This window comes from Phyllobates terribilis, unplaced genomic scaffold (genome assembly GCF_046119375.1).
Source record: "Phyllobates terribilis strain yellow unplaced genomic scaffold, ASM4611937v1 Scaffold_183__1_contigs__length_3771566, whole genome shotgun sequence".
In the NCBI taxonomy this organism is placed as follows: Eukaryota; Metazoa; Chordata; class Amphibia; order Anura; family Dendrobatidae; genus Phyllobates; species Phyllobates terribilis.
This window is the reverse complement of record NW_027362943.1, coordinates 2,618,161-2,627,861: the sequence shown is the minus strand read 5'-3', so window position 1 is coordinate 2,627,861 and position 9,701 is coordinate 2,618,161. Positions and strand designations below refer to the sequence as shown.

At 40.3% G+C, this 9,701-nt stretch overlaps 1 protein-coding gene across 1 annotated transcript; it reads right to left on the bottom strand.

The window, feature by feature from the left end:
* Positions 1 to 466: 466 nt before the first annotated feature.
* LOC141212738 (uncharacterized) lies at positions 467 to 9,483 on the bottom strand. Its single transcript, XM_073665047.1, has 6 exons — positions 8,677 to 9,483; positions 8,368 to 8,547; positions 8,161 to 8,284; positions 7,965 to 8,077; positions 7,694 to 7,784; positions 467 to 3,400 (listed from the first exon to the last, which is right to left on the bottom strand). Exons 1-6 carry the CDS (start codon positions 8,746 to 8,748, stop codon positions 1,971 to 1,973), a joined length of 2,010 nt encoding a protein of 669 aa, XP_073521148.1. The 5' UTR covers positions 8,749 to 9,483; the 3' UTR covers positions 467 to 1,970.
* Positions 9,484 to 9,701: the final 218 nt, after the last annotated feature.

Genomic DNA, 9,701 nt, shown 5'->3' with positions numbered 1-9,701 from the left:
GAGTGCTCTGGACCTCAGACTTGGCCGAAGATTCACCTTCCAACAAGACAATGACCCGAAGCACACAGCTAAAATAACAAAGGAGTGGCTTCAGAACAACTATGTGACCATTCTTGACTGGCCCAGCCAGAGCCATGACCTAGACCCAATTGAGCATCTCTGGAGAGACCTGAAAATGGCTGTCCACCAACATTCACCATCCAACCTGACGGAACTGGAGAGGATCTGCAAGGAAGAATGGCAGAGGATCCCCAAATCCATGTGTGAAAAACTTGTTGCATCATTCCCAAGAAGACTCATGGCTGTACTAGCTCAAAGGGGGGCTTCTACTCAATACTGCGCAAAGGGGCTGAATACTTATGACCATGTGATATTTCAGTTTTTCTTTTTTAATACATTTTAAAAAATGTCTACATTTCTGTTTTTTTTTCAGTCAAGATGGGGTGCAGAGTGTACTTTAATGAGAAAAAAAATGAACTTTTTAGAATTTGCCAAATGGCTGCAATGAAACAGAGTGAAAAATGTAAAGGGGTCTTTCCTTACCCACTGTATAGAACATCGAGCCTTCTATTTAGAATTGGACCATGTCCAAATGCAGATTGTCTAAGATGTGCAACAGGAGATGCGCATTTGTTACACGTTCTGGGAGTTCTGTAGATTGGGCTCCTACTGGAAAAACACTATCTTTAATAAAGGGTATTTGGTGTGCAAATCCAAGCAGAGCCCAAAATATGCATATTGGTATATTGGAGAGAATCTGTCGATTTTGAATCCCCGATGGCTATAGGTCTTTTGCGAACATTGTATCAAGCACGCAAACTTATTGCACAACATTGGCTAGACGCTCAACCACCGACAATTTATAAGTTAATAAATAAGCTAAACAATATTATTTGGTTAGAAATAAAGGTATATAAAGAGAAAAGCAACCAAGAAATTTGACAACATCTGCGGACCCTGGTTGAATATTCCAGACCTGCCATCTGGAGTACTGCTGAGAAATAACATATGGCAATTTCTGGTTTCATGAACACTTGTGGTATGATCATTCCAGGTTAAAAGATATAAGTATGTTCAGTACACATGCAAACGAATTATTCTAACTGAATGGCAGATATTCTAATGTATACATATCATAAAAAAGTAATAATCATATGAATATAGATTTCTCTGGAGTGTTATTGGGGGGGGGGGTATTAGTTTGTTTGAATGAAAAAAATCGAATCCTTGGAAGCAGATGACAATTTTATTGTATTTTATGTATAACAATAATATATAATGATACCATGTAACATTGAATCTCTCTTTGTTCTACTGATCTTTCTTTGTAAAACGTTATTGTGTCATTTTCTTAATAAAAATGATCTGATTGAAGAAAAAAGTGTCTTATAGTCCAAGAAATACGGTAAGTTCTAAAGTAATTTTCCTTTCTCATTTAATTATATGACGGTCTTATGTGTTTTTCTACAATTCGTAAATAAAATATATAGTTTCTCCACGTCTGGGTTATTTTTGATGGTTAACAAAATATGATTTTCCAGTAATTAATTTTTTACAATCTAGGTATGATAATGGCTTCTCTGTGTGTGAGATATTAACCTCCCATGCCGGCGATGTTCCAGCGGTGTCAGCACTTGCGTTCCGGGGGCTCATGTAAGGTTGTTATGTCATGTGAGCCCTGCATCCAATCAGCGCTGGCATCACTGTTCTCACTGTCGGACAAATCGAACAATGAGACGAAGTCAGAGAGAAGCTGCAGCCCTGGCTTCCTGTTGATGTTCAATACGTCTGAAGGCGGGGACAGTGAAGCCAGGGCTGATTGGGCACAGGGCCCACGTGATGTAACAACTTCACATGAGCCCCGGGAATGAGAATCCTGACACCGCTGGAATTGTGCCGTCATGGGAGGTTTGTTTAAGTGTTTATATTTTAACAAGACCAAACATGAGGAATGAGAAGGGGTTGCCCTACTAGTGGACAACCCCTGTGTGGGTTCTCTGGTGCTTAACAAAAGCTGATTGACAGCTAAAACATTTCCCACATTCTGAACATGAAAAAGGCTTCTCTCCTGTGTGGGTTCTCTGGTGTCTTTCAAGATGCGCTTTCCGGTTAAAACATTTCCCACATTCTGAACATGAAAAAGGCTTCTCTCCTGTGTGGGTTCTCTGGTGTCTTCCAAGATGTCCTTTGCGGTTAAAACATTTCCCACATTCTGAACATGAAAAAGGCTTCTCTCCTATGTGGGTTCTCTGGTGTCTTCCAAGATGCGCTTTCCGGTTAAAACATTTCCCACATTCTGAACATGAAAAGGGCTTCTCTCCTGTGTGAGTTCCCTGGTGTATAAAAAGACTGCATTTCCGGTTAAAACATTTCCCACATTCTGAACAGGAAAAAGGTTTCTCCCCTGTGTGAATTCTCTGGTGCTTAACCAAATCTGATTTCAGGTTACAACATTTCCCACATTCTGAACAAGAAAAAGGCTTCTCCCCTGTGTGGGTTCTCTGGTGCATTTCAAGATGCGCTTTCCGGTTAAAACATTTCCCACATTCTGAACATGAAAAAGGCTTCTCCCCTGTGTGAATTCTTTGGTGCCTAACTAAATCTGATTTCAGGTTAAAACATTTCCCACATTCTGAACATGAAAAAGGCTTCTCTCCTGTGTGAGTTCTTTGGTGTATAACAAAATTCCCTTTCAGTGTGAAACATTTCCCACATTCTGAACATGAAAAGGACTTCTCTCCTGTGTGAGTTCCCTGGTGTATAAAAAGACTGCATTTCCGATTAAAACATTTCCCACATTCTGAACAGGAAAAAGGCTTCTCCCCTGTGTGGGTTCTCTGGTGCATTTCATGATGCGCTTTCCGGTTAAAACATTTCCCACATTCTGAACATGAAAAAGGCTTCTCCCCTGTGTGAATTCTTTGGTGCCTAACCAAATCTGATTTCAGGTTAAAACATTTCCCACATTCTGAACAGGAAAAAGGCTTCTCCCCTGTGTGAGTTCTCTGGTGATTAACCAAATCTGATTTCTGGTTAAAACATTTCCCATACTTGTGACAAGAAAATCTGTTCTCTGCTCTTTGAATTTTTTGATGTTTAAGAGAAGACTTTTCGAGGGGAAAACCATTTCCATATTCTGAACTTGAAAATGGCTTCTTTGAATTAGGAGCAGTTTGTTTTTTAATGCTTATTTTGTGACTTTGATTTTCCTTAGTATTCGGTAATGAATCAGAAGACATGACGTGTTTCAGAGGATCAGATGACAGATCTTTGCTGTGAAGGGATGATGGTATATCTGGAGTAATGGCATTCACTTCAGTTGTCTGTTGTGGGATCTCAAGATTATCCGATTTAAAAATTGAAGATGTCAGCTGTCCCTCTGATCTCCTGGTACAGACATCTGCCAAGAATAAAACCAATTATTATTTTAGAATAAAATATCTTTGAATTTTATATTTTTTAACATTTCTACTTAAACTGTAAAATGGTAAGTTATGAAAACATATTGAATTATTCACCAAGAAAACCTCATAGGATGAACCAGTAGAGCACGGTGTGCAACTTTTTGTTCAGTCTGCCTCCCAAATATGCAATAAAAAGCCACCAAAAAATGTTATGTAGGCGAAAATAATACCACTCAAATCCATCATCTGTTAATGGAAAAAAACGGGGGTTTCCACATCACTAGTGGCTCAAAGGCTCTTGAAAAGCAACATGGCTTCCATAAACCAATCCAGCAATATCCGCTCTCCCAAAGTCAAATCTCCCCCTCACTTCTGAGCCTTGCAGTGCGTCCAAACCACATTTACCATCCATGTATTTGGCATTACTATAGTGAGAAGAACCCACTTAATCTACGGTGTGTGTCTCCTGCAGCACAATCTGGGCACTATGTGTTGGGTAATAAAATGGTATATTTGCAATTTTCACTCTCAAACATCCAGTGAGTGCTAATTTTCGGAAAGTGCCTGTGGAGTCAAAATAGTAACAACTTCTAAAGATTGATTCAATGAGGGTTATAATTTCCAAAATGGAGTCATTATATGGGGATTTCTACTGCTGATTTTCTGACATTTTATTATATTAGGGCTTCTGTAAATGTTGTGTCCCATCTCCTCTGGGATCTGCACCTGCTTCAGTCACCAAATAAGAGATAATCAGCCGCACTCATGGAGATATCCTTAGTAATAGATTTATTGTGACAGAACAAAGCCATATGCTGGGTTACGTTTCAACCCTATCAGGGTCTTTCTGAAACATCGCTAGAATAAGAGATATATACAAAATTAGCCGTGCTATACAAATATACATGAGGTCCTAAAAACTGACTATACATGAATGATATGTACAGAAATCATGGGGAACAAAAACAAAACAAAAACCATATTGTATAATAATACTGACGATATGGAGCGTTGTCCAGGGGAGTTAGTGTGGAGCGCTGTGTGCGTTTGCTGTGGTGCCGTTGGTGTCAGTGGGAGCGTGTATATGCGCGCTTAGCTCGGTACACACTGCGTCTGAAGCCTCGTTCTGGCTCTCAATCCTGGGTCACTTCCGGTGCCTTGACACCGGAAGTACCGAGCTAAGCGCGTATATACACGTTCCCACTGACACCAATGGCACCAGAGCACCACTGCAAGTGCACACAGCGCTCCACACCAACTCCCCTGGACAACGCTCCATATGGTCAGTATTACTCCTGGTGTCCACTTTTCCTTTATACTACTGATTACATCTCAGCTACGTTTATGTCTTTTCCAACAGCCTCCACCGTACCACGGTTGGACAGTACATTTTTGCTAACAAGCATAAAACTTCCTTATACTTCGGACATTACCATACCTAGGTTTGTACCATTTCAATGTCTTCTTTCCCCCTCCCCCTTCCAGAACATATCCGTCTCACCTATTAACTAAACCCTCCCTAGATACATATACACCGCGTGAAGAATTATTAAGCAAATGCGTATTTTGATCACATGATACTTTTTATACATGTTGTCCTACTCCAAGCTGCATAGGCTTGAGAGCCAACTACCAATTAAGTAAATCTGGTGATGTGCATCTCTGTAATATGGAGGGGTGTTGACTAATGACATCAATACCCTATATAAGGTGTGCTTAATTATTAGGCAACTTCCTTTCCTTTGGCAAAATGGGTCAGAAGAGAGATTTGACGGGCTCTGAAAAGTCCAAAATTGTGAGATGTCTTGCAGAGGGATGCGGCAGTCTTGAAATTTCCAAACTTTTGAAGCGTGATCACCGAACAATCAAGCGTTTCATGGCAAATAGCCAACAGGGTCGCAAGAAGCGTGTTGGCCAAAAAAGGCGCAAAATAACTGCCCATGAATTGAGGAAAATCAAGAGTGAAGCTGCCAAGATGCCAATCACCACCAGTTTTGCCATATTTCAGAGCTGCAACGTTACTGGAGTATCAAAAAGCACAAGGTGTGCGATATTCAGGGACATGGCCAAGGTAAGGAAGGCTGAAAAACGACCACCTTTGAACAAGAAACATAAGATAAAACATCAAGAATGGGCTAAGAAATATCTTAAGACTAATTTTTCAAAGGTTTTATGGACTGATGAAATGAGAGTGACTCTTGATGGGCCAGAGGCTGGATCAGTAAAGGGTAGAGAGCTCCACTCCGACTCAGACGCCAGCAAGGTGGAGGTGGGGTACTGGTATGGGCTGATATCATCAAAGATGAACTTGTGGGACCTTTTCGGGTTGAGGATGGAGTGAAGCCCAACTCCCAGACCTACTGCCAGTTTCTGGAAGACAAATTCTTCAAGCAGTGGTAAAGAAAGAAGTCGGTATCGTTCAAGAAAAAGATAATTTTCATGCAGGACAATGCTCCATCACATGCATCCAACTACTCCTCAGCGTGGCTGGCCAGTAAAGGTCTAAAAGAAGAAAAAAATAATGACACAGCCCCCTTGTTCACCTGATCTGAACTCCATAGAGAACCTGTGGTCCATCATAAACTGTGAGATCTACAGGGAGGGAAAACAGTACACCTCTCGGCACAGTGTCTGGGAGGCTGTGGTGGCTGCTGCACGCAATGTGGATCGAAAACAGATCAAGCAACTGACAGAATCTATGGATGGAAGGCTGTTGAGTGTCATCATAAAGAAAGGTGGCTATACTGATCACTAATTTTTTTTGTTTTCGCATGTCAGAAATGTTTATTTCTAAATTTTGTGCACTGATATTGGTTTACCTGGTGAAAATAAACAAGTGAGATGGGATTATATTTGGTTTTTATTAAGTTGCCTAATAATTCTGCACAGTAATAGTTACCTGCACAAACAGATATCCTCCTAAGATAGCCAAATCTAAAAAAAAAACACTCCAACTTCCAAAAATATTAAGCTTGGATATTTATGAGTCTTTTGGGTTGATTGAGAACATAGTTGTTGATCAATAATAAAAATAATCCTCTAAAATAAAACTTGCCTAATAATTCTGCACACAGTGTATATGTGCACATATGTTTGGCTCTAGTCCTTATCCCTCAAATTCTTGCTTTTAGTGTTCCTATTGTTCTTACCCCTATATGAATCCATTATTACTAGTATTGAGCGAGTATGTTCTATTAACCCCTTCGCCGAGTATGCTCAGGCCGAGCTCCGAGTATTTATAGCTGCTCGGTGATATGTTTGAATCACTCCCGTGTGCATGATTTGCGACTGTTTGACAGCTTTATTACATGTGAAGAATGTGTAAGAAATAGACATTCCTCCCACGTATTAAAACTGTCAAACAGTCGCAAATCATGCACACGGGAGCGATTCAACCATATCACCGAGCAGCTGTAATTACTTGGAGCATGGCCCGAGCATACTCGGAACAGAACATACTCGCTCAACACTAATTATTACTTTATTTTTTTTGTTTGCTTTTTCGTTGTTTTGTTGTCTTCATGTCATGTAGTTGCATAGAATAAATGTAATATGGTTTTTGTTCCCCATGATTTCTGTACATATTATTCCTGTACAGTTAATTTTTAGGACCTCATGTATATTTGTACAGCACGGCTAACTTTGTATATTTCTCTTCTTCTAGCGATGTTTGAGAAAGACCCTCATATTAGGTAATATTAACTCAATATATAACTCTAATAGTTTCTGTCTATATCACGCGTCCCTGTTGGACCTTATCTAGGATCTATTGTCCACCTGGCTTATCCTTCTGACACCACTCCTCTACCTCTATATTTATTTTTTTGGTGGGGTTCTAGGAATTGTCACTATAATATTCTGTAGCCTATAATAGGCAGAACCTGCCATATCTGTTATACCTGTATTAATTTTGGTTTGATTTGTTTAGTGATGGATTTGCCTTGAAAAAGACCGGTAAAACGGTGGAAATGTTGGCCCATGCTCTGGGCTTATGCTCTGTTTACAAGAGGGGTATATTTCTTATTCAATAAAGCATTCAATAAAGGCCCATCATAATATTTTTCTTCAAGTGATTTTCCAACTTGTCAGCACATTCTACGCACGCTGTCATTTGGCTTTATAGTTTACAGATCTGGACAGGTAACGGTCAGCAGGAGAATGTTGTGATCTAGAAGCAAAATGGTGATCACACGATTGTGATACGGCCGGACTACACCACCGATAAAGCAGCCACAGCCGGTGACTGAGAAGAATCTGTGACTTCTCAGCATTTAGTGGTTACTACTCACCTGGGTGGTCATATGTTGGAATCTCCTCTTTACACCGCTCATCACCCCTCACATATGTCTCTGTAGTATTAATATGGGTCAGATCTTCACCCTGAGACAAATATTGTAAAAGTCACAGACAGAAGAAGTCACATCTATGATCAGCTCTAATCCTGCCATCTCCACCGTTCTCATTACACAAGTATAAAGCATATAATACTGGTGGATAAAACAAGACTGAGCACAAGACCTTCACAGCTATCTACACATCATAAGGGAGATCTCATGACACCTTCTCTTCATCTACCTGATGATCCTGAGGAACATTGGGAACTTCTTGTTTACTGTCCTGTGGAAGAAGAGGATGGGGACATCTCTCTGGTGTTGTCCTCTTACTGGATAGATCTGGAGGAAACACATACAGGGACTGAATTCATTCTTTACATACAGATAATTATAGGCCGTGTGTATTTAGTCCTGTCTATTACCTGGTGATGTGAGGGGCTGGGGAACCTCCATCATGATGTCCTTGTACAGATCTTTGTGTCCTTCTAAATACTCCCACTCCTCCATGGAGAAATAGACGGCGACATCCTGACACCTTATAGCAATCTGACAGATACAATGATACAATCATCCCCCCAATCCCTTCATAGCATTACTGTATAATGTCCCAGCATTCCCAGCAGTGTCACCTCTCCAGTCAGCAGCTCAATCATCTTGTAGGTGAGTTCTAGGATCTTCTGGTCATTGATGTCCTCATGTATCAGGGGTTGAGGTGGAGGCCCTGTGATTGGGCTCAGGGGTCTTCCCGATCCCTCAGACACAGGGTCCTGACAGCGCTCACTAGAGGTCTTCTTCACTACTGTGTAATCCTGGTTATGGAAAGACACATTAATAAATCTCACTACAGACATTTCCAGAGTCCTCACCTCTCCAGTTCTGTCCATCTGTTATTCCCATAGATAAGAATGATGTAATGTGACGTCATCAGAATCTCTCACCTCTCCAGTAAGCCGGAAGAGGATCTCTAGGGTGAGGTGTAATATCCTCTCCGCCATCTTGTCTCTGTCCATATCTATCTTTGACCGGTAAATGAGGAAAATTCTCTTCTATAGAAGATCTTCACTGAGGCATTTCTAAAAGCTTTTTTGTTTGTACAAACACAGTGCACAGAAATTATTAGATACCAAAATCTCCATGTACAGTGTTTTATGGGGTTTGTTTCTGGCCTTAGGCTTTCCTATATTACAAGAAAAACACCAGAAAAAAGCAGATATTAAAATGTTTCAAAAGAAAATTAGCACCAACAATTTTTGTAAAAAGAAAAAAACATGCAAAAAGCATAAGTTGGATTTCAGTATACGGCACTAGTCAAGTAGGATGCAAGTGAAAAGCTCGTGCACCCGACTTAAATAAAACCAGACATAAGCACCGATAAATGGCCTAGACAAGCCTACCAATGGGTAAAAACCTTGACAAACCTGCCCTACTCTTCCATGAACCAGTATCTGCTTTGACGAATGGATGGCGGGACAATATGGCGCTGACCCCAGAATGCGTCTCAGCAACGCAAACAGCTTTACCTCCGTCTAACAGTGAATATACTGAGGATGCATCATTAACAAAGGTACCCTCCAATTTGCTGGACTATAAATAACTGGCTGTTGAAAGCAGAATTGCTCCTGATATTCAAAAGATTCTGGAGCAACCATCCAAACCTCCCTCAACCACTTACAGTGAGAACTAAGTGGCCACAAAGATAGAATCGCAGAGCTTGAACAACGGGTCCTGCATTTGAAAGATGCAAATAGTTAAATGAAAACTTACCTAGGGATTTTATTAATACTTTTATTAAATCACTAGAGTAACATAAAATATAAAACTAATTAAAAAATTATAAACTGGTTTATTTTTAATTGTAAAAGAGAAGCAATAATAAAAATGGTAATAATAATACATTTGTGAGGCCTAGTCCCAGTTAGTTAGTAAGTTAGTGTAGTGTTACTGTAGGGGGTACAATTGGGGA

Coding starts and splice junctions, on each gene's coding strand:
- LOC141212738 (XM_073665047.1), bottom strand. CDS start 8,748: ATGGACAGAGACAAGATGGCGGAGAGGATATTACACCTCACCCTAGAG. Junction 8,285..8,367: donor TTGAGCTGCTGACTGGAGAG/GTGACACTGCTG, acceptor TGTATCTGTCAG/ATTGCTATAAGGTGTCAGGA. Junction 7,785..7,964: donor ATCAGGTAGATGAAGAGAAG/GTGTCATGAGAT, acceptor TATTTGTCTCAG/GGTGAAGATCTGACCCATAT.